The following is a 27,396-nucleotide window of genomic DNA, read 5'->3' as shown; positions in this document are numbered from 1 at the left end:
AAGATATGGAATTTCTTAGTGATTGAGTCTCCATCCTAAATTCATCCCTTAGTTCTGGAATATTTTTATATACCTCCATGAGAATGTTAATGATTTTTATTTTGAAGTCTCTTTCGGGAAGATTGGTGAGTTCAGTTTCATATGGGCCTTTTTCTGGGGATTGTGAGATCTTCATCTGAACCAGTTTCCTTTGACATTTCATATTTGTATGTGGTGTCCTCTAGTGCCCAGAAGTTCTTGTGTCTGGAGCTGCTCATTCCCTGCAGTGATGTCGGGGGTCACAAGGAGCTGTGCTGGTGCCTGCGGGGGAGGAAAGAGCTGTTTCTGCTTCCTGACTACAGTGCCTGTTTGCACTGCCAGAACTAGTGGGCCCAGCAGTAAGCCTCTGTGCTTTGTGTTTGTAGCTGCCATAGGTGGGGCCTTCCTCTGGCTGGCCTGATGCCAGGGCAGGGACTGCCAGTTTATGAGCCAGTGCTGGTAGGCCAGGAGGAAGGCGAGCAGACTACGTATCACAGTGGGGGTCTGAGTAGCCTACCAGGAGCGATGGAGCACCTGATGCTCCTGAAAGTTCCCAACCTGCTGGGCAGAGCGCATCCAGCCAACCTTGTCCTCCTATCCCTTCTCCCGCAGAGCAGGCTCCATGCAATTTCCTCCCCTTCTGCAGTCCTCTCGTTGCTAGTAAGCCTCTCAGAACACCCCCCTCTCCTTTGTCCAGAGCAGCCCGATGTGGATCCCTGTCCTCCACAAATGGCTGGAATCTGAGTCTCTCCAAGTACTCTGCCTTTCTTAGCTTTCCAAACCCACTAATCTCCAGAGCACGATGCAGTGTAGGTTTGTGCTCCCAAAGCAGATCTGTAGTGCTGAGTGTTCAGTAGTCCTAGGCTTCCACTCCCTTCCTGCTCTGTTTCTCTTCCTCCCTCTGGTGAGCTCGGGTTTTGGAAGGTTTAGGCCCTGCTGGATCAAGGCTTTGGTATGTTACCCTGTTTCATGTGGTCTGCTCTTTTCTCTAGGTTTATGCAGTCTGGCGCAGCCTTCTTTCCTGTTGTTCTTTTAGAATTAGTTGTATTAACTGTATTTTCTTATTATATGTGGTTTTGGAAGAATTCTCTGTCTCAGCTCTCACACCGCCATTTTATATCTTGCTCATGTTGGAAGGAGTTTTACATTGGAAAGAAAACTCCATAAAATCTGTTAACATTTGTTATTTGACACGTATTTAAGAAAGTGTAGTAAGTTTTGAAGTTGTCATAAGCTCAGGAATGTTCTTTTAGCATGTTTAAAATATTTCATGATTATATGTTTAATTAAAGGGATAATCCATGTAATATATAAGTGAGTTTGGTCTTAGTGTTTCTGTTTGAACATAGTTATTTGCTCCTGCTGTTTAAAATTAATGGTCTCATAGTATAGTTTTGGGTATGTGCTCAGTCTCTGTAATGTTGGGCTGTTATGCAATTTTTGCCACCTGTCTTGCCTCCATGTTGTTGTCCCTGTCCTTCTACCAAATTATGAAAGCTGTGTAATTTCCACTGTGACTCAAGTAAATGTCTTGTAAAGATTTAAGAACGTGAACAATAAGATTGTTAACTAGTTTATAGCGAAAACAATAACAAAACCCCAAACAACAACAACAAAAAATCATCCCCAGAGCAGAGTATAGCTGCCTGTTTCCCAGAACTTGTAAGCTGCTTACTCTGGACTTGAGAGGTCCTTGTGTCACTGCTTTGGTCAGTCTTCATGAGTTTTCATTGTAACTGTTAAGCATTTTCTCCTGAGACCATTCTGGTCTCCAGCTTTCCCTGGCAACTTGTAAGTAGCTATACATAAAATAAGCCTCTTACTTTTTTCTCTGCTGAATCTTTTGAAACCATTCATCAGAAGTAAAATTACAGTAGAAGCTATGCTTTTCACATATGACCATTAGTTAAGTTAGTGAATTATAAAGGCAAAGGCACTACTTCTGCATGGAAACAATGTTTTTTTCAATAATTCACTTAGAACTGTGAAAGGTGGGCCATGGATCACATCATTGAAGGGTTCTTAAATGGAGTGAAATCTGCTCTGTGATATGTGTCATCATTTTTAGCTCTGAAAGATTACTCACATTTAGGCTGATAATCTTTGCTATAACAGCTAAGAGTGGAAAGAAGCAATTCATTGTGAAGTTCTCTTACATCCCCTTGAAATTTGCTTTGAGTGCTTTACCATTTTGAAATGTATGTTTGGGTAACAGCCACGCTGAGATGTGGCCCTGGGCTGCTGGCTAAGATGGTACAGCACTGTTCTGGGTTCTGCTTGTTAGCATGAAGGTTAGGAAAGGATTAAAGGGGCTTTTTTGAAAATCTATTTTGTTTAGTTGTTACTGACACAGAAATTGAGTTGGCATGGAGTCCAGGAATTTTAAACATAAATTTATGTGATAGTAAAGAAGGAGGGAAACAGTGATCAGATATCTTAGGAATAGTAATAACAAGAACATTAGCAGTAACAAGTCACAGTTAGTTAACTGGGCCCTGTACTAAATGCTGTATATATATTACTGCATTATTGCTAACAGTCAACTTCTGAAATGACTCAAACCTCATTTTCTAGATAATAAAACTAAGACTTAAAAGGGTCAAATAAATTGTTCAAGGCCCCACAGCTTTCAAGTAGTAGCACTGGGACTCTTACCAAGGTCTTTGTCACTCTTTAGACTTTGTTTTTAACTATTCAGCTGTGTTCTTACCTATCTTAAACCACCAGGCGTTCTCTTGCAACAGGGTAACTCTGAAGTAATGAATAAAAAGGTGGAGGATGATGACAGGAGTAGAAAATTATGAAAGAATGGCAAATCAATTGTATCTCCAGAGCAAGGTCATTGGTCTCAGATAAATTCAGGAATAAAATAAGTATTGTGGTTACTTGTTTAGTTTAGGATCACATACTAATTTTGCCTTTCCCTGAACATTTATTTCATAGCTATATAGTTACTAGTGCCAGAATCGATTTTTAAGTACCTGTGATTGCTCAAGAGTCTAAGGCATTGTCAGAGACTGGTCTGGCTCAGATGGCCTTATGAAATTTTACTAGTGTCAGAAAAGTCATCATGGGGGCAAGGGAGTAAGCATCTGGTGCTTAATTCTAAAGCGGACCTTATGAATGCAGCTTATTTGCAGTGCAGAAAAGAGATCTTCCTCTTGTACAACCTTACCCCACTTCTGGGGTCAGTCAGTTCCTCGTCCTACGACAACCAGGTTTATTATTTTTTAAAAAGGCTCCAGCCTGTTACTATGGAACCTTTGCCTATAATTTGGAGATGCCTACTTTAGAAATTTGTGTTCTTATTCTCATGAGCTTGTAGTATTTTGTGATATTAAGTTGAATATTCTTAGTACTTGGGTCCCTCTTCATATGTAGAGTCCAAAATGAGACAAATACTGAAAATTGCATAGCTCTTACAATTGTGAGGCAAGTCTTTAACTGTTCAGTATCTGTATTTTTATTAAGTTATTTGTTTTGTGGGATTTTTTTTTTTTAATGTCATATGGTGTTCCTTTGAGACTACAAAGACCAGGGGAAGCTGAGCGGTGTCGGTTTTGCCTGTTGTGTATACCCAGAGCCTGCCTTGCAGACTGGAACAGAGGAGCTCAGAAAATATTTGAAGCAATGAATTACTGAATCAGTATTTCCATGTAAATTTGTTTTTCTCTGTCTTCATATCCTTGTTGTTAGTTGTTACAGATTTATATATGGAAGACCAATTTTTTATGTCATTCAAATGAAACTGTAGAATAGGCAACAGATCAGAGAACCTTGTTATATGCTCTGAGTTCCTGAAAGGAATTTAGGTTTACTGAGACTTTGTCCTTGGAGGGCAGGGGACATTTTCAGGGCTGAAAATCCTGTCATCATTCTTTGACTCACTGGAGTTGAGCCAGTTTTCTTCCCTGAAAAAGATATTCCTGTAATATTGAAATAGGGATAGATGTGCCTTTCTTCTCTATGTGACAACTGGGAACTTGATTCTTTACCAAGTTGCCTGGATTTCATTCAAACAGGTTATGCTTTTACTACCTCCTGAAGGAAGATGAGTTATATTTTCAAATGTACAGATTCTCAGAATGGCATTAGAGTGAAAATGGTTTAAATGCATAGTCCTGGTGGGTGCTTAAATTCATATTTCATGGTACTTCCTTTTGTGGAAGCTAAGGGCCCTATAGTGTGTGAGATGGAATATAATAACATCTGTAAAGGGAGTGTTTTGTACCTTGAAATTTGATTTTTCTGTTTTCCGGTCCCTTGTGAATTTGATTTTTATTACTGAATTTCATGCTCTTCTTATACTTAATCATTTGTAGCATGGCAGAACTAAAGATACAATTTTGCTTTCTTGTATGGCATAAAATAGCCTTTAGTATCAATCTATATTTGAAAATGAAATGGGGAAATAAAGGATTTTTAAAGCATTTGAACCACATAAAATTAAGGGGGACCTCAATTATAGAATCTGATAAAGTTTAATTATATTTTCTCCTCAACTTATTGTGCTCCAGTCTTTTACCTTTTTTTTAATTTTTTAATTTTGATATCATTAATGTACAATTACTTGAACAACATTTTGGTTACTTAACTCCCCCCATTATCAAGTCCCCCCCCCACATACCCCATTACAGTCACTGTCCATCAGCATAGTAAGATGCTATAGAATAATTACTTGTCTTCTCTGTATATACTGCTTTTCCTGTGTCCATCCCCCCTTACCACATTATGTGTGCTAATCGTAATGCCCCATTTCCCCCCTTATCCCTCCCTTCCCACCCATCCTCCCCAGTCCCTTTCCCCTTGGTAACTGTTGGTCCATTCTTGGGTTCTGTGATTCTGTTGCTGTTTTGTTCCTTCAGTTTTTTCTTTGTTCTTATACTCCACAGATGAGTGAAATCATTTGATACTTGTCTTTCTCTGCCTGGCTTATTTCACTGAGCATAATACCCTCTAGCTCCATCCATGTTGTTGCAAATGGTAGGATTTGTTTTCTTCTTATGGCTAAATAATATTTCATTGTGTATATGTACCACATCTTCTTTATCCATTCATCTACTGATGGACACTTAGGTTGCTTCCATTTCTTGACTATTGTAAATAGTGCTGCAATAAACATAGGGGTGCATATGTCTTTTTCAATCTGGGCTGCTGCATTCCTAGGGTAAATTCCTAGAAGTGGAATTCCTGGGTCAAATGGTATTTCTATTTTGAGCATTCTGAGGAACCTCCATACTGCTTTCCACAATGGTTGAACTAATTTACATTCCCACCAGCAGTGTAGGAGGGTTCCCCTTTCTGCACATCCTCGCCAACATTTGTTGTTGTTTGTCTTTTGGATGTTGGCCATCTTAACTGGTGTGAGGTGATAACCTCATTCTGGTTTTAATTTGCATTTCTCTGATGATTAGCAATATAGAGCATCTTTTCATGTGTCTGTTGGCCATATGAAATTCTTCTTTGGAGAACTGTCTGTTCAGCTACTCTGTCCATTTTTTAATTGGATTATTTGCTTTTTGTTTGTTGAGGTGTGTGAGCTCTTTATGTAATTTGGATGTCAACCCCTTATCAGATATGTCATTTATGAATATATTCTCCCATACTGTAGGATGTCCTTTTGTTCTATTGATGGTGTCCTTTGCTGTACAGAAACTTTTCGCTTTTCAGCTTGATACAGTCCCACTTGTTCATTTTTGCTTTTGTTTCCCTTGCCTGGGGAGATATGTTCATAAAGAAGTTGCTCATGTTTATGTCCAAGAGATTTTTGCCTATATTTTTCTCTAAGAGTTTTATGGTTTCATGACTTGTATTCAGATCTTTCATCCATTTTGAGTTTACTTTTGTGTATGGGGTCAGACAATCCAGTTTCATTCTCTTACATGTAGCTGTCCAGTTTTGCCAACACCAGCTGTTGAAGAGACTATCATTTCCCCGTTCTATATCTATGGCTCCTTTATCATATATTAATTGACCATATTTGCTTGAGATTATATCTGGACTCTCTATTCTGTTCTACTAGTCTGTGGGTCTAATCTTGTGCCAGTACCAAATTGTCTTGATTACTGTGGCTTTGTAGTAGAGCTTGAAGTTGGGGAGTGAGATGCCCCCCACTTTATTCTTCCTTCTCAGGATTGCTTTGGCTATTCGGGGTCTTTGATGTTTCTATATGAATTTTTGACCTATTTGTTCCAGTTCGTTGAAGAATGCTCTTGGTAATTTGATAAGGATTGCATTGAATCTGTAGATTGCTTTAGGCAGGATGGCCATTTTAACAATACTAATTCTTCCTAGCCATGAGCATGGGATGAATTTCCATTTATTACTGTCCTCTTTAATTTCTCTTAAGAGTGTCTTGTAGTTTTCGGGGTATAGGTCTTTCACTTCCTTGGTTAGGTTTATTCCTAAGTATTTTATTCTTTTTGATGCAATTGTGAATGGAATTGTTTTCCTGATTTCTCTTTCTGCTGGTTCATCATTAGTGTATAGGAATGCCACAGATTTCTGTGTATTAATTTTGCATCCTGCAACTTTGCTGAATTTAGTTATTTGTTCTAATAGTTTTAGAGTAGATTCTTAGGGTTTTTTGTGTACGATATCATGTCATCTGCAAACAGGGACAGTTTAACTTCTTCTTTACTGATCTGGATGCCTTTTATTTCTTTATGTTGTCTGATTGCCATGGCTAGGACCTCCAGAACTATGTTGAACAACAGTGGGGAGAGTGGGCAATCTTGTCTTCCTGATCTTAAAGGAATAGTCCAGTCTTTTATCTTTAAGTCTTGTCACATATACCACCTATGATACACATACTCTTCTTTAAAAAAATTTTTTTTCTTTTTTTAGGAAAGGAAAAAAAAATGTACATTGTTCTCTATAACTTCTCCTAAATTTTGGATTACCACAATTCTGTTTCCTGTTCTTCTTCTCCATTATTTAATGTTTACTCTTGCCTCTTTTCAGATAGCTTTTTAAGATAAGAGAGAAAAGTTTTCTAATTTTGCTTTTGTTTCATTCAGTATTGAAAGTTTTAAATTTTTTTTTATTGAACTTCGGTTTCATGTCCTGGTCATGTTCACTTCCTATTTTAAAGGTTTTCAAGATCCCTCATCCATCTGAGACTTGATGCAAAAATATTAAGAAGAAAACTATCCCATTTGCATTCTCATGTGAATTCTGATATCCAATTTAAATTTGAAATTTAAAGTACCCTTCATCGTATATAATGAGTTAATACTTGTAGTTCAGTAATAGTGGAAAATTGTGGATATATGCTTTTTTTCTGCTTTGATTAAAATGGTTTGATGAAAAGCCCTAGAATAGAGATTATGTTTATTTGTATACCTATCAGGGTTTTTCTGATGTGAGCATATCAAGGTTATTTGGAACTTTGAGTTCCATTTTCAGACACTCTGATGTGTTAGGAGAAGGCCAGTTCCTCAATAATTATACCAAAAATTCATGTGATTGTTATGTGTGGTTAATTATCTGTTTTTTTTCCTTCCCTGTACAGGAGACTGGTAAAAATTAATTAGCATTCTTAAAATGCTATCTGAAAAAAAAAAGAGGCTATCAGTATGAAAAGACCCATGGGGTAGCAAACCGTTATTAATAATAAAAGTAAATGCAACATTTGCCTAAAATACACAGATAAAGAAGCACATTATGTATACACCTACAAAGCTAACAACTTCGTCACTGAGGAAGGAGGGGTGTGAAGTGAGCTGGGGCTGGGGGAGTGAGGACCTTGGCTCCATGGGTCGAGTTTTAGTTTTGTGTCCCTCTCTTACTGGCTGTGTGACATCAGGCCCATATTATTAATCACTTTGCTCTTCAATATTTTTTATCTATAAAATGGGAAAAATAATACCTTAAAATTTTTGTTACATACATTTTTAAAAATATGTGTGAAATGCCTAGCACACTCCTGATACTTAATAATTCAGAGCTACTATGTTAGTATATGAGAACAATACTATTAATGTGCTAATGGACAGATACAATTTTATAAAAGTTCAATTTTATTACTCTAGTTATTTGGTGTTTTATTTAGCTATAGTTTAAGCAGCACAACACTTGAAAGTCACTGTGGTCTTTGCATAATAACATAAAATACTTTTCTACTCAGTTTTATCTTTAAAGTTTCAAAACATGAAAACTACTTTTTGTAGGAAACAGAGTTAAATTACGTGTGTGTGTGTATGAGTTTGAAGGAGAAAAGTGAGAATTACAAAACATGCATCCACACACTAAAGCCAGCTCTCAAACTAAGCATAATTATGATCAGTTATTTTAAATTCTTGTCTTTAATATTATTTTGCTGCTTCCATTTATTTGTTGTCTGTTAGTGCTCATGGTAAATCAGTAATTGGCACCAACTCTATGAAAAATTTGGGTGCAGAAGTTTAGAAACTGCCATCCATTAACTTTTTTCTCTGCCACAAATTTAGGAAACATTGAGATTAGTTTACTTTAGTGACAGATCGAAACTCATAAAGTCATTAGAGAACTAATTCACGGATAGAGTGTGATAACGATTGCATTAATTGGCAGTTTATTAAAATAATACTGAGTATTATTTTCTTATGTTATTAAAGTCAAACTTGACATTTCAATTTTTATTAGAACGTATTGGAAAAATGCACTAGGCTTGGCACACGAACACCCAGGTTTAGGTCAGCTTTGTCACTTACTAAGCTCTTTGGCAATGAACAAGTCAAGTTCTGATATATTTTTTTTTTTATCTTTCCTTTCCCTCTGATTTTGGTCCTGAAACTTCTAGAAATGACAGTGTTCCTCTGTGTAAATTGCACATTAAGTTCTACCTGCCCTTTTAGGTGAATGTTTTATTTGCAAGTGAAGGTGATACCCATTTGCTCCCAAACTGGGTTATAGAATGAATAATAATCACAAAAAAGAAACATTATTCACTATTCAGGGGGCTGGGGAACATATTCACAGTTGCCATTTGAATTTGAATTTTTGTTTTACTTAAAATTTCTCTTCCCTACTGTGTAAGCTGAAGCTATAGAAACAATCTAAAAGCTCTGTGGACTCCTCTCCACTTTGCATTAATTAGTATTTAATTACTTTGAGACGCTCAACATTTATGTTGTCACTTTGCCATAAAGAAGCCTCTGGATAAGGTGGATAGTAGCAATTGCCTGTCCTTCTCAATGCCATAAGAAACAGAGCAGCCTCAGGTCTGTCTTCAGAGTGTATGTTAGAATTGGCTTTTAAATCTGGAGAAGGTGATGTATCTATAAAGCACAGTGGTAATGTTAGAGTGCCCAGATTAGAGAAGTTGTTAATTCTCATGTTAATGGATGTTTAATAGTGAATGAAGGTTGCTGTTTCATAATATGTCATGAAAAGAAAATTATTTGCTGTGAATTCACTTTTTTACATTGCATTTATAGAATTATAAAATTTATAAAATACAAATTGGAAGCTGTGAACTTTGTATTGAGAATAACCTTTTACTTTAACACTTGTGAAGTGAAAAGATTTATTACTTAAAACAATATTCAACTTTAGCTGGATCATTTTGTTTTGAATTTTAATATTTATATATTTGTTCTCCTTATTTTAAAAAATGTTAGTGTTACATTTTTCTGCCTATTCTATGATGATTGGAAAACTAGTGGAGAAATTACATATCAATTTAATGAAATAACATGGTTTATAAGAATGATCTTCCATTGTTTTTTGTTTGAGAAAGTATTGCCACTTTTCTAAGAACCCTAAGGATGAGGATTTCATATCTTTATAAATTCTGCTTTTAGACAGAGAAAAAGGGAAATAGTCATTATTGCTTTTTTTTCCTTCTTTTTATTCGAATAGCCAACATAGATTGTGTACCAGTCCGTGTCAGACATTGTGCTAAGCACTTATGTATGCTAGTTTATGTAATTCTTGTACCAATTTCATGAAATGTGTGCTCCTGTTATCTCCATGTTTAGCTGCGAAGATGGGAGTTAGAGAATATAATTGAGTTGCCCCAAGTTACAAGCTAGTAAGTGGTAGAACTGGGATTTAATTCAAGATCTATTTGACACATACTTAATGATTATAAATACTTAACGCTAATCCCATAGTGGATACTCAGTATATAGGTATTGAAAAATGAATGTCATGTATCAGTTGGCTCTAAAAAAGAAAACTTTTATGAATGTGTGGTCTGGTTTACACCCAGTAGATATTTATATGTTGCTAATTTCCCTCTTCCTGTAGGAGAGAAGACTGAAAGAAAGGGAAGCCAGAAGAGAAGCCAGTAAGAAAGAAGCAAAGGTAAGGTTTATATTTTAATGAGAAACATGTTAGTAACGTGGAATGAAATTTAAATACTCTTCTTTTCCTTTTGCATTTTTTATTTATGTATACATCATGACATGCAAATTGGATTTAAGTCCATGTGCGTCTGTCATTTGATTTCTCATACTCATTTCTTTCCTCTGTGATGCAGGATGAAAAATGCTAAGATAATTTGTTTATTGGCCATTGCTCTACTACTCCTGCCAACTTTTTCCATTATATTTTGTGCCTGTTAAACATAGGAGATGGTTGGCTCCATGGTCAGCCCTTACAGGATAAACTGTATAGTCTTTAGGTAGTCAGCCTATCTGCACCCAACTTGATAATGGATAACTGTGAAAGCACTGGCTGCTTCAGTGCAGCTGCTAGAATCTAGGGGAAAGCACTCTGTATCTCCCACCTTTACTGTATTCTATAAACAAAAGTTTTCAGCAAGTCCATATGCATAATTTCAATTAAATATATAAGTGTGTTTGTAAACACCATCCATGTGCAGCTGTAATTTTTATATGCTGTGTTTGACCCTGAGAAAGATTCAGCTTCTGCATTCTCAGGACATTTCGTAGCAATGATTTCCTAGAACCAGTACCCAGTAATGTATGTCATTTCTCATGCTGTGTCTCATTGTGCTGTGCCTGACTAAGCTGTGCTGGCAGTTAGTGAAGATCTGAATCCCTCGAGTAAGCCCATAATATTCTTTGTCATTTTTCTCCATGCCGGCCGTAGCACTTAGAGCAAGTCAGAGGTGATAACTCATTCTATAGTTCTGAAGTGGGAGGCAATTACTCTACAGGGTAAGATGAAAAGACTGCTTATATTCAGTATTAAATACCACTCTTTCTTCAAAGGTGCCCCAAAATGAGAGCTAACGTGTACTACCTGACTGCTAAATCAGGTGGTGTATTCTGCATATGCTTTTAAAATTCAGACAAAAGCTGCCATGGCATCAAAAATAAGATCTTAGGGGCTTTAGTGGGAAAAATATAAATTTAAGAAGAAAATCTTTAATGAAATCATTTGATATTTATGAATACTCAATGTTTAGATTAAAATAAACCTATTTTATATTACTAAGAAACTCTCATTTCTGTATATAAGATTATAAATGAAAGATAATCTGGAGCCAAAAAAGACCTGTTACTGTATTTCTTCTGTGTATATTCATGGATATTGGTGTATATTACTTAGTATGGTTTAATTTTTTCTATTTGTTGATACTATGTGCTTTATCTATCATTGTGCTGTAAGCCTTAAGAAATTGCTCTTATCATTGAGCCTGACTCATGCCTCTTGTTTTATTTCCCTATAAATTGGTGTACATGTTTGGTTTTGATACTGTGTCAGCTAGGAAATAAAAAGCAATAAAGGTTGTCAAGAGTTAGGTATTTTCCATCGAGGCAGATATCCAAAGTGAACCTGAGCCAAACCCACCCTTCCACACTCCACCCCCTTCCATGTTTGCTGTGTTTGCTTCCTGGCATCTAAGAGAGGAGGAGGATTTTCTTGTCAAGAGGACATCTCGTTTCCATATAACCAGTAAGGATTGTACTGGGAGCAAATGGAAGAGGCTCTGAAGTCAACATGGCTTTGCTGCCCAGCCAGGAGCTTTGATAGACAGAGGCAGGGTTTCAGTGTTGCATTGCTCCAAGTGGCTGAGCTGCCTCCATCTCACAACCTTGTCCGAGTGCCCAGTGATGGCAGCCCTCTTGTAAGAGTGACATGAGCAGAGGGATGAGTGGATGGCTTGCAGCCAGGGCTCAAGCATTCCTCAAGACACTGAGGACTGGCAGCAGTGACAGATTCACACTGACTGCTGGGGCCCAAGGAATTAGCTTAGACCCACCTTTTGCACCTAGCTTCTTTTTAAATGAAAGTGACGGGACAAAGGCTCTTAAGGCTTTTCAGGTGCCCTTGTGGAAACAGACCCAGAAGATGAATTTGGAGGGACTCTGTTAAGGGGTGATGGCTCAGAGTCTGTGTTGTCTAAGAAGAAATATATGATGGGAATTGCCAGGTTTGCCTGTTGTCTGTGTGTTTCTTCCTTAAATAATGGATACGACTTAGTTCTAGAATAAACTTTTTCCTGTCTTTAATGGAGTACATATAATGTGACTTGAGACTGCCTTCTGAAAGGCCCTTTAGTCAGCTTCAACCTAGAATATCTTTCAATCACTGGACTTACAAAATATCCAAAAGATGCCTCCGTGGAAAGAAAGTCGTATTTGCAAACCTATACTATAATACAAGGAAGTATAATCCTACCCATTTATGGCTATTTTAAGCAATCAGTGCCTAGAAACTGAAAGTGTGAGAAAGGGAGACTCATGTAGTTGTCTTTGTACCTTGTTTTATGCGTCCATCAGCAAGTACAGTGTTACATGGGGAGCATACAGGACACACAGAATGTTTTTAAAAATTGGAAAAAAGTGTTTGAGTAAAAGTTAAGAGAATTTTCTTTATTTCCCAGAAAAGAGAAGTCTTAATGATAATGTGAGTTTTTACTTTTGTAATAAATGATGATCAGTGATTATCTCTTCTCTGATACAGAAAGTATTCCCAGAAAAATTGCTTTAAAATCTAAGTATGGTAAAATATGGTTGGACTGGGCCTCTCAGGAATGTGATACAACTTTGTGTAAAAGATAGATCTAAGATCTGCTTAGAGAATGTTATATGCAGTGCCAGGAGAAGGAGGGAAATGCTCAGGTGAAGTTCTTAGAGAATGTTTTCTGGGCGTCCAGTGTTCAGTGCTTTGGGAGGTACAGGTCCTTGGTATCAAACCTTTCTTTAGCAGAGAGACTTTTGATCTGCATAGTGGAGTTTTACTTTAGGTAATGGGATGTTGTATATTATTATAACAGAAATTTTAAACAGATTTGAAAAAATAGTTGTATCATGATCAATAGACTATGTTGTTTTTCAGGTTCAGGGAGGCTACATTATCCTGGAAATACAGCTTTATCTCTTTATTCAGCTAGGTATCCTCATGTTACTTTGATGCCCGCAAGTGCTTGTGGCAACCTCTTTCAGAGGATTTTGCAGAAATGTAAAGGAACAGCAGTGCTGAAACTTGAGGAAACAGATCCCCTGAAATATCTGAGGTGCTGTGCTGCTTTCACAAGGAAGTGTGATGAGGTTGATAAAACTCAACACTGAGTATGAAGGAGCAGAAAGTGGGAAAGAGCTGTGGGGCACTTAAAGGTTGGGAAGTTAAACATTGCTTTGAATAGATTACAGATGGTGATTATAGTTCTTGTTTTATAGGTATGGGGAAAATTATATTAAAAATTTTAGTTTTGATGTTGAAGTTTAATAGTTGTAAATTTTAACTTGATTTTTCTCTGTCTGGGTTTTACTGCTCTTTTACTTCAGTGACCCTACCTAGAGTACTTTATTTACTGACTAAATGGCAGTCTTAGGAAACAGTTTTTTTATATACCTAAAGTAGTCTCAGTTAATTTTTTCCGAAATAGAAATTGTGTAATTTTAAAACATTAATAGACCTGAGAGGTTGTCTGGAGTTCTATCCTAATCTACTATAGTGTCTTTTTCTCTGGCCACCAGTTGTTTTCATAAAACAAAGCTAAGATTATTCATTTAGATAGAATGTTCTTTCCATTTTTTGTCTCTGGAATGTTCTTTCACATATGAAATGATGATGATGATTTTTGAAATCAATGTATAGTAAAAAACCCTATGTCAGTACTTAAATCTGTTTTGAACTTTGTCCTGGTCCATGAAATTTAACTGAGCCTCCACTCATCTACGCCAGTAGCTTTAAGTAGTACATCGAGTGGCCTCGGGGTTCTCCAGTTCCTTTGACCCAGCCCCTCTTCTCACCCACTAAGGAGATGAGCGTGTTATTTGGGCAGGACTCTAGGCTCCCATTTTTGGCTTCAGTTAAAGCAGCTCTTTCGTTTTCTCTATGCATATTGCATTTCCAGAGAAGTTTTTGTTTTAAGTAATGGTTCAACTTTAATGCATACATAAGTAATGTATGTTTTGTAAAAGTACCCAAATAAACGAAGGCTAAAAGCAAGTAAATGACTCATCCTTCATCACTAGCTCCTTTGGTGGCTGAACTGGCTTGTGTACTTGGGTTCCCTGAGTCTTCATTTCCTGCTAGTGTTATTGCCCATTGCTGTTTCTGTATGTTACTTTTTACCTCTTTTATTTTTTTACCTTACTTTTCCCTTAAAAAACAAACCTGATCTATTGTACATGGAAAACAAATCATAGAAAATTACTAAAAGCGAGAATATCCAGTAAGGAGAGAACTGGGGACTGACTGAGACTTAGAAAGCCTGTGTCTGTTATTTCCTTTTCCAGACTGCTCTGTATTACATCTTACTATGTAGAAAATGAAGGGTGTATGTAGTATAGTTTTAATCATGTTTACATTTTTGTGGTCTCATGTAATCATGATCTGAACCAAGACATGTAACAGAAAGTATGACTTATACTCAACGCAGTTCCTAGTATGGGTTCTCAGCCTTTCTCAACATTTGTGGGTAACATTTTTCCTTCACATCTTAATGTAGGCTTATCTGCTAACAGCTTCTCTCTCCTTATGGAGCTACAAATTAACATTAGTAAGTGTTGGTAAAGCTAACTTTTCTAGTTTTAAGCCTTTGCATTTATTCCTTTGTGGTAGTGTTTTATTAACTGACACCAAATTAAGATTCTTTATTTTGGGGGGAAATTTCTCCTCATTCAGTGTGTTTCTTAAAATCCTGCAAACCAACCCCCCCCATTTTTTTCTTTTTTGGCATTCATAACAGTGAAATTTTGCCGGTCTGTTTCTTTGTTCTTAATATAGTTAGGGTTTCAAGGGCTCTAGAGGATCAGTTTATTTTAAACCAAAAATAGCTTTTGATAAAATTAAAAACAAGATAATGGAAATATAAGTTTGTTTATAGTCCCAGTTCCCAAGGAACACAAAGGTGCTCCCTGAAAGTAAATAGCTATCCCTATTTATGGGACTGAACTCTTCCAGGGCACCATTTGCTACCCTAATATAATCATTTATTTAATGGTGTCCTAAATGAGTCATCCGGTTTCTCTAAAGGAACTGCTCAAATAATACTTTGTTTTAGTGCTATAATAAGACCCATTATTCTGTCCTACTTCTTAAATAAACCATTGAGACTTTAAGATGATGTGCTTTTTTCTCTATAATATCTACCTAAGTGAGTAGTGAAAACCCAAGTAGGTTTAGCTTTTGTGATTTTAGTGTTGGTTTGGAGATGAATATAGTGATTTTCTGTCTTTCCATCTCCATCTGTATTTCACTCCTTCCCTCCCTCCCTTCCTCCTCCCTTCCTCATGTGATAATGCAGAAGCAGATCACTAAGTTTGAACTTTTAACTGTCTTGAATGATTTAAGAACTGCTTTTAGTGTTCCCTTGTCAGAAAATTGTCCTTCTCTGGAGATTTAAAGTTAACTGGGAGAAGAAAAGTGCTGGTCATGATTATTCCACATGGGAAATATGTGCTGTTCTTCTAAGATTCAGCTTATGGGTGTTCTTCTTCATGAAGAGTTTCCAGACCCTCTCTGGTATTTTGGGCTTCCGCTTTTATAACTCTGCTTGTCTCCTGTATAAAGCATCTGATAGCTTATAACACTTATTTGGGTGTGCGTCTATCTTCCCTGCCTAGCTCTGCGTCTTGTTCTTACTTCATAATATGTACTTAAATATTTGAGTGAATGACTGAGTGGGTGAATGAATGGTAAAAAGGATGCAGAATACAGACTTAAAAATTCTTTAAAAATATTTTTTGATGTGGCAAACTATAAATAAAATTAAAAACTATAAACAAAAAATAAAATTCCCTACTTCAACCATCTTTAATTGTACCATTTGGCATTAATTATATCCACATTGCTGTGCAACCACCACCAGTACTTATTTTTAGACCCTCCCATCCTGGAATGAAACTCTGTACCCATTAAACAATTACTCTCCGTTCCTACCTCCCCACTGAGTATAAAGTTTTAAAGAGAAAACTCTTATTTTCCAAACCATTATGTTGGGGAGGAATTTGGTTTGGAGACGCATGGAGGTCAGACTACAAGGTGAGGAAGGAATTCATTAAGCGAGAGCAGCTGCCTTGCAGGTAGCAGCAGAGCAAGGAAGAACAGAGAGAGGAAAGGGAAGCTCATTGGATGCCTGCTTGGCATTGTGCACATCCCTTGCCAACTCCTAAAGCCAGGGTCTCCTGGCATCCAGTGTCTGCTTGAATCTGCATGGTGTGGGAACTGAGTCCCTACCACCACAGGATTTGAGGGAGCCACAGAGCACTAGATGGAGTGAGATTATGTTCTGAGAAATTCCCAAAGGCAAAGGAAGGAGATTTTCAGGCAGGCTACCAGAGAGCACGACTGTACAGCTGCAGTTCTGTCTGGGTCACCCAGGTGACTGGAACTTGCAAGCCCAAATAGCTCTCAGCAGCCCCTCCCTACTTATCTGAAGTAGGACAGAGACAGAGTGAAGACTTGTGTTTAAACCTGGAGTACAGAATGAAATAGCAAAGTAACAAAGACACTTATCACTGGAAGAGCACAGAGACAAAATGTAGTAAGTTGAGCAGTGAGAAGTTTTTATTTAAGGCAAAAAGGTACACACTCAAAGAAAGGGTAGTGAGGGCAAACTGAGAGAAGAGGTGCCCCTAAGGGTTTCGGGTCTGGGATTTTTTTGGGCTTTGTGGGTGGGAGTCAGCATAAGGCATGATGTATGCAGGTATTTATAATTCCTTTGAAGTTTCATTTTAAGAGTAGGGTTATTTAAGTAACTATGTTGGTTGGATATCAGCTTTCTTTGTCCACATAGGTTTATTTACACTTCAGAGGTCTGTCTCCTGCCCTGGTTACAAAGTTACTTGATAAGGGGATGGAAGAAGAGGAAAAATCACATATAGGTTAAGTTAAAGAATAAGCTGGGCCTTTTTGCAGGCTAAGTAGATTTTACAATGGCGTGATCTGATCGGTACAATGAAGACATAGACTGCGCTTGGATACTTTGCTTTATCTGGGGAATATCTGGACTTCCTGAGTGCTCCCGGCCTTGGAACTTTAATTGATTAACTCCTTAACTCTGTGAGTTCTTTCTGGCTTTCTGTTCTATCTGCTTAACTCTTGAGCCCCATTTAGTGGTCTCCACTGGCCTTATTCTCCCTCTACCTGCTCATATCTGTTTTTCTGCCTAACAGTTACGCAGCATAGGAGGAAGTGAAGGCCCTTGATTAATAGAGAATCCTTCCAGGTAGCAGGACTTTTCATTCTACCTGAAACCCCCCATAGAACAACATAGGAAATACCAAGAGCACTGAATGTAGTGTAGAGTTTTTATTAGATTTGCTTCTCTTAAAGTGTCACATAAAGAAATACAACAAAGTTAAACTACTCTCAGTCATAGTCTCAACACTCATTTACAATTGTAACCCAAGCAATATTGAAAGTTTCAGTAGCATCATTGTTAAATTTACCAAAAGCTTTGTAAAGAGTATCCTTTTTTTTCTGTAGAATAAATAGGCATTGTAACAGCAACATTAGTTGGGGCTATAATTTTCAAGGCCAGTGAAATACTAATATAATAATATTAATAGCTACTATCATTCATTGACTGCCTAGTATGTTACAAATACTGTGATTAAAGACTTTACATGTATTACTGCTTTAATCCTCATAAACAGCACTGTGAGGTAACTGGTATTATCATCTTCATTTTGTAGATGAGGAAATTGAGGCTTAGGACTTCCCCAAAATAACATAGCTGGGATACGGCAGAGCCCAAACCCAAATTTACTTTACAGGATGTTAAATCCTTGACGCTCACGCATTAGGTCATACTATCAGCTTATTTCCAAGGCAGTCACAAGTATTCACATTTGAGAGTCTTAAGAGCTGAAACAAAATTTGCAGGTAGACATGCTTTTCTCCTGAAATTGCTCTCCTTATCCACAATTCCATTTTTATAGTAGGCATATTAAGAAACTGAACAGTTACTTGAATAACCACTGGCAGATAGAAAATTGTTGATTTCCTGTTACTTTCATAAAACCTCACCATAATCTCAGTAATCAAGTTTTTTCTTATGAATGAAATATTATGAAATAATTTACCATCATTTCCAGCCCCTAGAGATCAGTTAAACATTACTGTATTCTCCTGTATTTTTTTCCACACAAGCCTTTTTGCACAATACTTTGTACAAGCTTTCCCTCTGCTTAGGAGGTCCTCTCCTTCATTGCTTCTTCCTCCTAGGACTATTTCCTTTTTGAAGTTTTTCCTACCTCCTTTAGGCAAATTTAAACATTTCTTCCTCTCTGCTCCATTATACTTTTTATACATTATTTTGTCATACTTTGTGGTTGTCTCTCTCATTATTAGATTGCAAACTTCTTGAGAGCAGCTTCTGAGGTTTTGCAAAGATGGCACATAGTAAATGCTCATAAATATTTCTTGAATGCATCAGTAGAATGCAAGTATATTTACTCTTAAAGTAAACAAATTTGTTACTCTTAAAGTAACAAAACAAATTACCTTTATTTGAATCATTGTTATCGGTTGGTAATTGTATAGTTGAGTGTGTGATTTATAATGGTTAATACACATTCTAATTTGTAGAAACTATGAGCATATGTGTATGTGTGTCTCCATCGTGACTGTGGAGAATGATACTTAGAATCTTTGACCCATATTTATATATTTATTACCATTCATTAATGGTCTGCATGATGAGATTGGCTGTTAATGAAGTTGTTACTGTCTGTTGGGAGATTGTGCCATCATAATTTCTGATGTAGTATACAAGAATTTTAAGTATACTGGTAGAAAAAGTACATATAGGTCCTTCTCCTATCTTCTTAAGATTTGTTTCACAACTCAGTCCTTTCATTTATGCCAGATATGGACAGGTCTAGAGAATAACCATAAAACTTGATTTTATTGATTCTCACACTACTACAAGAGTAGAATGTGTTTGGGTACTCCATGTTCTTACTAGAGAATTTTTGAAATTCTCATAAGCACCCAACTTTGGCTATAAGGAGGAAAAATTATATCGTGCACATATTTTAATCATTGTTTAAAAGTATGTAAAGGCTATTAAGATTGTCAGAATGTGAATTTGTATTGCTACATTCATAGTACCTTTTTGTCTTAAGTGCCATACATCAAATGTACACTTGCCATCTTAATAGTTTGGTGTAAAATGTTGTTCTTTACCAGAAAGTATGGAGATCACTGCCATATGGTTTGTAAACAGTATCTGTACTCATGACACTTAGTCAAAATCTAGAACAATCAATAGCAGGGAGGGCAGGGAGGAAGAAGCAGCCTCTATTTCTTATTGTGATGGCTATGTCCTCAGTCTTAAAGGAGGAAGAAGTTAATGGAAAGGGAAATAACAGGAACTAAAAAGAAGTGGAAGATAGGAAAAAGAAGAATGGATATACTTTGTACTAATTCCTAAAGACCATTCCTGATTTTGGAGATGGCTGAGAGAATAAAGCTGATGCCTAATTTTTAAGTATTTGTGGTGTATCCACTACTACTTGGTCAAATACATTTTTGTGAGTAAGGAAAGCAGTCTTGGAGGGTGAGCTTTTCCTCACTGCTCTGTTGTTTGTGAGCTTTAGAGTGGCCAAGCCTTACTGCCTCTCTCCTAAGCACAAACACTTTTGTTGGAGAGCACCAAAAGGCAGTGTTCTAAAGAGAGAAGTTAGTGGCTGGAAGAATTTGTTCCTGGAGGTAATCAAATGTGCCAAAATATCATTGAGAAGAATTTGTTTTTCTCACTGACATCTTTTTTTTAATTCTCTAAAGAATTATATATAAAATGTTTTGTAGCTATCTATAAAGCTGTATTTAGCTTTATATTGCTGTATTTTCTTTCTTTGGGTAAAGATGTAGCCCAGTGTCCTCAATGTTTTGTGTGGGAATATTTTTTCCTTTGCTTATTAAAACTTTATGATTGTTACACATTATAGGATTCAAAGATTTCTTTACTTGATGAGAACTCCAGAATTTGTTGTTTATAGACTGTTGGTGTAGATTTTCTGTAACATTACATAGTGTTTTCTTCAGAGCACTTTCTTCAAGTATATCCTACTTGCTTAATTAAGTAGTATTCCACTTTACTAAGTGGAAGCATTGTAGACATCTGGCAATTGAAAAAGCTTTACTACAAAGAAGCTAGGTAAGTGACTTGGTTAAGGTCATATATCTAATTAATTGGTTAAAAAAACTCAGGTTTCTGTCTCAGGACCTAATATGCAGAGGTATTTTGGTATTATGTAGGACTTTCTCTATTTTCTTTCCTTCAGATTTTATATTAATAAATATTCTCACCCTACTTCTCTTGAGCATTATCTGCAATGTTCAGAAGGGAGTAGTGTTAAATTAGGAGGCCTAGATTTATCTGTTTCTTTTCCTAAGTCACTGTATATTTAGGTGCAAAATCGCTGTAATTCCCTAAGCTTTATATTTCTTTATTAATAGTACAACTACTTGGGAAAAATCTTTGGCAGTGTCTGCTAAGTCAAATGTATGCCTCCCCTGAGTCCTATGCTTCCTCTCTTAAGTATATACCCAAAAGAAATGCATACTTGTCTAGGAAGATGTTCATATGGCACCATTATTTATAATCATAAAATCCTGGAAATAACCCAGACTGTAGAGCAGATAAATTGTGGATGTGGATATAATGGAATTTTACATAGTTAAGAAAGAATTATTGCTACACGTGACAACTTTCAGACATAGGGAACAAAAGAAGTGAGATATGAAATAGCATTCCATTATATAGGGTTTTTAAAATTGAAGAATAATTGACATACTGTATTAGTTTCAGGTGTACAATGTCATGATTTAGTATTTACATACATTATGAAATAAGTACCACAATAATCCAGTTAACCACTTGTCACCAAAGTTGTTACAGTGTCATTCATTATATTTTTGTGCTGTACATTATATTCCTATATTTTATCTATTTTATAACTGAAAGATTGTACCTCTTAATCCCCTTCACTTATTTTGTCCATCCCCCAACACCCCTCCCTCCTGGCAACCATCAGTTTGTTCTCTGTATCTATGAGTTTGTTTCTGTTTCAGTTATGTGCTTTGTCTTTCAGATTCCACATATAAATGAAATCGTATGGTATTTGTCTATGACTTATTTCACTTAGCATAATACCCTCTAGCTCCATCCATGTTGTCGTAAGTAGCAAGATTTCATTCTTTTTATGGCTGAGTAATATTCCATCATGTGGGTCTGTGTGTATGTGTATGTGTGTGTATACACATACCACTTCTTCTTTATCCATTCATCTATCAATGGACACTGAGGTTGCTTCCATATCAAGGATATTGTAAATAATGCTGTGATTAGCAATAGTTTTTGAGTGGTGGTTTTTGGGTTCTCTGTATATGCCATCATGTCATCTGTGAATAATGACAGTTTTACTTCTTCCTTTCTAATTTGGGTGCCTTTTATATCTTGTCTAATTGCTGGGACAAGGACTTCCAATATTATTTTAAATAAAAGTGGTGAGAGTGGGCATCCTTATCTTGATCCTGAGCTCAGAGGAAACACTTTCAACTTCTCACTGTTGAGTATGATGTTATCTGTAGCTTGTTATATATGGCCTTTATTATGTTGAGAAATGTTCTCTCTTATACCCACTTTTTTGAGAGTTTTTGTTATAACTGGATGTTGAATTTTATCAAAAGATTTTTCTGCATCTATTGAGATGATCTGTTTTTAATCCATTGTTTTATTAATGTGGCGTATAACATTGACTGATCTGTGGATGTTAAACCGTCCTTGCACCCCTGGAATAAATCCCACTTGACTGTGGTATATGATACCTTTAATGTATTGTTGAATTTGGTTTGCTAATATTTTGCTGAGGATTTTTACTTCTGTGTTCATCAGTGATACTGGGCTGTAGCTTTGTTTTTGTGGTATCTTTCTTTGGTTTAGGTGTCAGAGTAATGCTGGCCTCTTAGTATGAACTTGGAAGTGTTCCTCTTCATTTTGTTTGCAATAGTGTGAGAAGGAAAGGTATTAGGTCATCTTTAAACATTTGGTAGAATTCACATGTGAAGCCATTTGGGTCTGGACTTTTGTTTTTTGGGCGTTTTTTGCTTACTGATTCAATTTCATTATTAGTAGTGGGTCTGTTCAGATTTTCTATTTCTTCCTGATTCAATCTTGGAAGATTACATGTTTCTAGAATTTGTCTGTTTTTTTCTAGGTGTCCACTGTGTTCGTGTATAATTCTTTGTAGTAGTCTTTTCTATGATCCTTTTAATTTCTGTGGTATCAATTGTAACTTATTTGATTTTATTTATTTGGGCCCTCTCTCTTGTTCTTGGTAAGTCTTGTGAAAAGTTTTATCAATTAATTGTTTATCTTTTCACACAACTAGCTCTTTATTTCATTGATCTTTTTATTAGTTTTTTTTTTTTCATTTCTATTTCATTTATTTCTGCTCTGCTCTGTATTATTTCCTTTTTTATATCAACTTAGGACTTTACTTGCTTTTTTTCCTGGTTCCTTCAGGTGGAAGGTTGAATTGAGATTTCTTGTTTCTTGAGGTGGTCCTTTATCATGATGTTTCCCTCTTAGAGCTGCTTTTGCTACATCCCATAGATTTTGGAACATTGTGTTTTCATTTTCATTTGGCTGAAGGTATTTTTTGATTTCCTCTTTGATTTCTTTGTTGGTCCATTGATTGTTTAGTAGCATGTTGTTTAGTCTTCATGTGTTTGTGTTTTTTTCCAGTTTTCTTCTTGTAATTAATTTCTAGTTTCATACTGTTGTGGTTGGAAAAGATGCTTCATATAATTTCAGTTTTCTTAAGTTTATTGAGACTTGTTTTATGGCCTAACATCTGATCTGTCCTGGAGACTGTTCCATGTGCACTTGGGAAGAATGTGTGTTATTCTGTTTTTGAAAGGAATGTTTTGTGTATATTAGTTACATCTATCTGGTGTCTAATGTGTCATTCAAGGCCAGTGTTTCCTTAATAATATTCTGTCTGGATTGATGTAAATGGGAAATTTGTCTTTTTTTAAAGCAATATGTGTTTGGGATTAGAGTCAGGATAGTGGGGTCACCTTTGGGGATAAAAGGGTCTGACATTGGGAATCAGCATGAGGGGAGGGGTCTTCTGTAGAACTTGGGAGTGTTCTGATTTCTTATTTTGGTGGTAGGCAATGGGGGTGTTCTCTGAAATTTATCAAGCTATATACTTATGATTTGTGCACTTTCCTGAATATATGTCATACTTCAATTAGAAAGTTTATTTTTAAAAAATGAATTAGAAGATTAGATCACTATTATGTGCTTTAGGCCAGATGTTTTAATTTGTAGAGTTAGGAGTATAGAGGGTATTATGGATACCTCTTTTAACTGTATAAGTATTAGTTCCTTGAGTCATCTAAGTTTTATGAAAGCTATGAGAGAAAATTATTAATTTATATTTCTCAAATACACATTTCTTTTTTTTAATTGAAGCATAGTTGATACATAATCTTGTATTAATTTCAAGTATACTACACACTGGTTCAGCAGTTACCCATATTACTGAATCATCACCCGACTAGTGCAGTTATTGTCAACACAGGAAGATGTTACAGAATCCCTGGCTATGTTCTCCATGCTGTACTACCATCCCTGTGACCAGCTTATATTGTGATTGAGAATCTTTGTGCCCCTTTAGCTGCCTCAACCTCTCCACCCACCCAAATCCCTCCCCCATGGTAAACACCAGTCACTTCTCAGTGTCTCAGTGTCTATTAGTCTATTGCTCTTTTGCTCATTTTGTTTTGTTTTATTTTTAGATTACACAAATAAATGAAGTCTTATAATATTTGTCTTTTTCCACCTGGTTTATTTCATTTAGCGTAACACCCTCCAGGTCCATCCATGTTGTTACAAATGGCAGGATTTCTTTCTTTTTTATGGCTTTTAACACTTCTTACACATTTCTTTTTAAAACCCCTTGTTGCCAGAAGTATGATGTTTTACCTCCTAAAACTTATAGTTTTCTCCTAAATGAGAAAATGTTTTCATTCCCATGCAAATTAAAAATAAAAATATGTGTATTTTCTAAGTGGGCACAGTAAGCATTGTGCCATGCAAAGTCCTTTAACCTCCTCCCTACCCCAGAGATTTTTCTCCCTTTTGTGCACTAAATTTCTGAGGCTATTTCATGGCCTTGGAATGTTGTCCAGATCTCTGTTTTTCATGCCATCTGAAATAACCCTTAGAACTATTGAATGCTGGGCTGTATTTGGAATATGAAACACAAGGGTGATGAAAGAGATAGTAGTATGAATGGCCCCATTTGTAACTATTGTAGCTTTATAAATGGAAATGTATTCATAATAACCAACCACAGAAATTGAGAAATATTCAGAGCTTGAAGGATCCAATCAAAGGTGATTATCTTCTCATGAGTAGGCTTTTTTCATTTCATTTACCTCATTCTTGCCATAGACTCTGCTAATTCAAATACTTCTCTATGTGCATCTTATGTGAATTAAGTATTTACTCCCTTACTTTTACCATCTATAAATAAATATCACTTTGACAGGTACTTAGCATTGGTCATGTTACCTGGTCCAGTAGTAAGAGTTTATAGTATTATTAAAGACAAAGTAACTTCCTTTGTTAATGTAGCCTCATTTTATGTTAACTTGAGGGAGTAAATCTTCTGTAATTTCAAATCAAATGTTAAGCTTTGAAAATGTTACAGAAATACTGTACATATGATTCAAAAATTCCTTTATTAAGAGTCATATTGCTTGTCTGTCTTTGGACTGTAATATGTTCACTGCTAGAATTAAGACCAATTGTTTTGTTTTACCCATCTTGATTTTTCAGGCTGTGTACATCAATTTCTCCCCCCTTATTACAGACACATTTCCTTCAGATAGAAATGATATGCACTCTCAAGCTTATCCATTTATTTATATTAGTGCAGCCTTCTTTGGAAACTAGAAAGTGTATTGCTATAGGGCTTCAGCTTCATTGAATTGCTTTTAACAGGAGTCTCATTTAAATTCTAAATGTGACTGCAATTGATCACTGCCTCCTGGCATCCATCCAACCCTAAGATATTTGCCCTTCTCAGTACAGCTGGTACATGGTATTTTTGTGGTGTTCCTTTGAGGATAACAGAAAGTGGAAAAAGGAAGAAAAAATATTAGGTCATCTCTAAGTAAAATAGAAAATCAAGATAGAATGATACTACAGTTTGCATTGGGAGTTCATCAGTAATGTTAGATCATAGATTTCACGTTTAATGTCAGCTTTTCATCATTAACTGCCAGGTTGTTAGGGGCCTACTAAACTGCAAGAGATTTGGAAATACAAGACCCAGGTTCATTCAGTGCTCGACAGTGAGCTTTGGAATCTAGGGCTGTCATCTTCCCCCCTGAGCTTCAGTTTCCTCCTCTGCTGACTGACAGCAGTAATGTTGCCTGCATTGTTAGCCTTACAGGTCTCTTGTGAAGATGAGAAATGTGTAAGGGCTTAGTGAGCTGTGAATCACTATAAAAAATGTGAGCTAGTGTTATCAGTACTATTATTATATGTTGCCTTTTTACGCAGGCTTCTTCTGAATTAACCAGGGTCTAAACTAGTAGTTAAGTCAGGATTGGAGTGTGTGTTGAATTCACGTCGCTGGAAGATGTCTCAGAATGCACATATGTAGTAGCTCCCTCCATCTTTACTCTCCTCCTGTAAAATCTCTGGGGAAGGGGATTTATTTGCATGCATTCATGCAGTATCTGTGTATACAGTTAGGGTGCTACCAGCACACCATTAGGAGTCAGTGGTCTAAATCCAGATATGCACTTAGTACTTGCTTACAACCCTGAGGTGCTAAGCCTTTTCCATTTTTGGTTTGGTTTATGCCACTATGGCAGAATCTGTACTAGAAATATGTGGATAAATGCACACTAGGTCTCTTGAGTCAGTTTATAACCTGGCATAACCAGTTCTAGGTCTCCCTCAGTGTGTCTGCTTGCAGATTGGCATCAGAGAATGATCCCCTTTTGTTCTTGCCCTGAAACCTATGAACAGCCTCTGAACAAATACTTGGATATAAGGGGGTACGGGTATGGGAGGTATGTTACCCAGAATTGCCTTCTCGATGGCATGTACACATGTAAATCCTATCTTGGTTTAGCTCGGTGTTGGGAGGAGAGCCCTGTGAGTTGCCGCAGTGGGAGAAAGTGGCCCTCATTTGTCAGGTGGGACCAGTGCTGACCTAGAGGACCTAAACGGCCAAAAGCCTGATTTCTGTGCTGCCAAGAGATCACAGTGTGCCCTTGAGCAAACTGCTCAACTTACTTGAAGGGTCCTGGACTAGATATTCTGGATAGCCTCTTTAGACCCTATAGTTGTGAATTCCTTTTTTAATTCAGGAACTGATGAAGTATTGTGTCATTGTTAGATCCTTTCTAACCTTCCCACATAATACTTCCAAGTGTGTTGTCTGTTCTATATAGCATCTTCACCAGTGTTAGAAATACAGCAAGAAACTATAAACCTTCCAGTACAAAGGGTTTGATTGGCATTCTTGGGGCTTTTGGCAAGCATATAATTTGGGAGGGTCTGTCAGTCTTCACTGGCATGCAAGAGGAATAACGAGAGCTAGGAGAAGATTGCATTTTAGAAGCTCTCAAATGCCTGGTTAAAGATTTGGGCTGAATCAGGAGAGTGTGGGGGATGCAGTGAATGTTTTGAGCAGAGGTAGGCTGATCCTAGAAGGATTCAATTCATTTACTCCACATGTTTTTGAATGCCTACTATGTGCTGGCCCTCAAAATTCCAAGATAGGTTTAACCTACTTCTCAGGAGCTATAGATCTAATGGAAAAAATTGTAAGTACTACAGTGTAATGAATGCTATGATAGAGAAGTTTGTGAATTGTTTCTCTATATAATGGTTGAAGTCAAAGGGGGAAAAAAATGAAACATAGTGTTTTCTATGTGTGAGCTATGACTCTAAGTGATTTCTGTGGGTTTAAAAAATGTATTTTAGTG

The 27,396-nt window shown here is 36.6% G+C and overlaps 1 protein-coding gene and 1 long non-coding RNA gene across 3 annotated transcripts in view; both read left to right on the top strand.

Annotated features, from left to right (window-relative positions):
* The window catches only part of DDX10 (DEAD-box helicase 10), a 315,320-nt gene that overhangs the window by 183,488 nt on the left and 104,436 nt on the right, over positions 1-27,396 (top strand). For both annotated transcript variants that reach the window (XM_037026651.2, XM_037026650.2), the window contains one exon: positions 10,252-10,308. In XM_037026651.2, the coding sequence (XP_036882546.2) occupies positions 10,252-10,308 (57 nt within the window). The remainder of the gene's footprint in view (positions 1-10,251; positions 10,309-27,396) is intronic.
* Positions 10,326-17,647, top strand: LOC140849975 (uncharacterized). The gene is made up of 2 exons (XR_012132504.1): positions 10,326-17,131; positions 17,181-17,647. It is a non-coding gene; the product is annotated as an uncharacterized lncRNA (long non-coding RNA).

The sequence above is a fragment of the Manis javanica genome, chromosome 6, assembly GCF_040802235.1.
Source record: "Manis javanica isolate MJ-LG chromosome 6, MJ_LKY, whole genome shotgun sequence".
Classification (NCBI taxonomy): Eukaryota; Metazoa; Chordata; class Mammalia; order Pholidota; family Manidae; genus Manis; species Manis javanica.
This window is presented reverse-complemented; position numbering and strand designations above follow the sequence as displayed.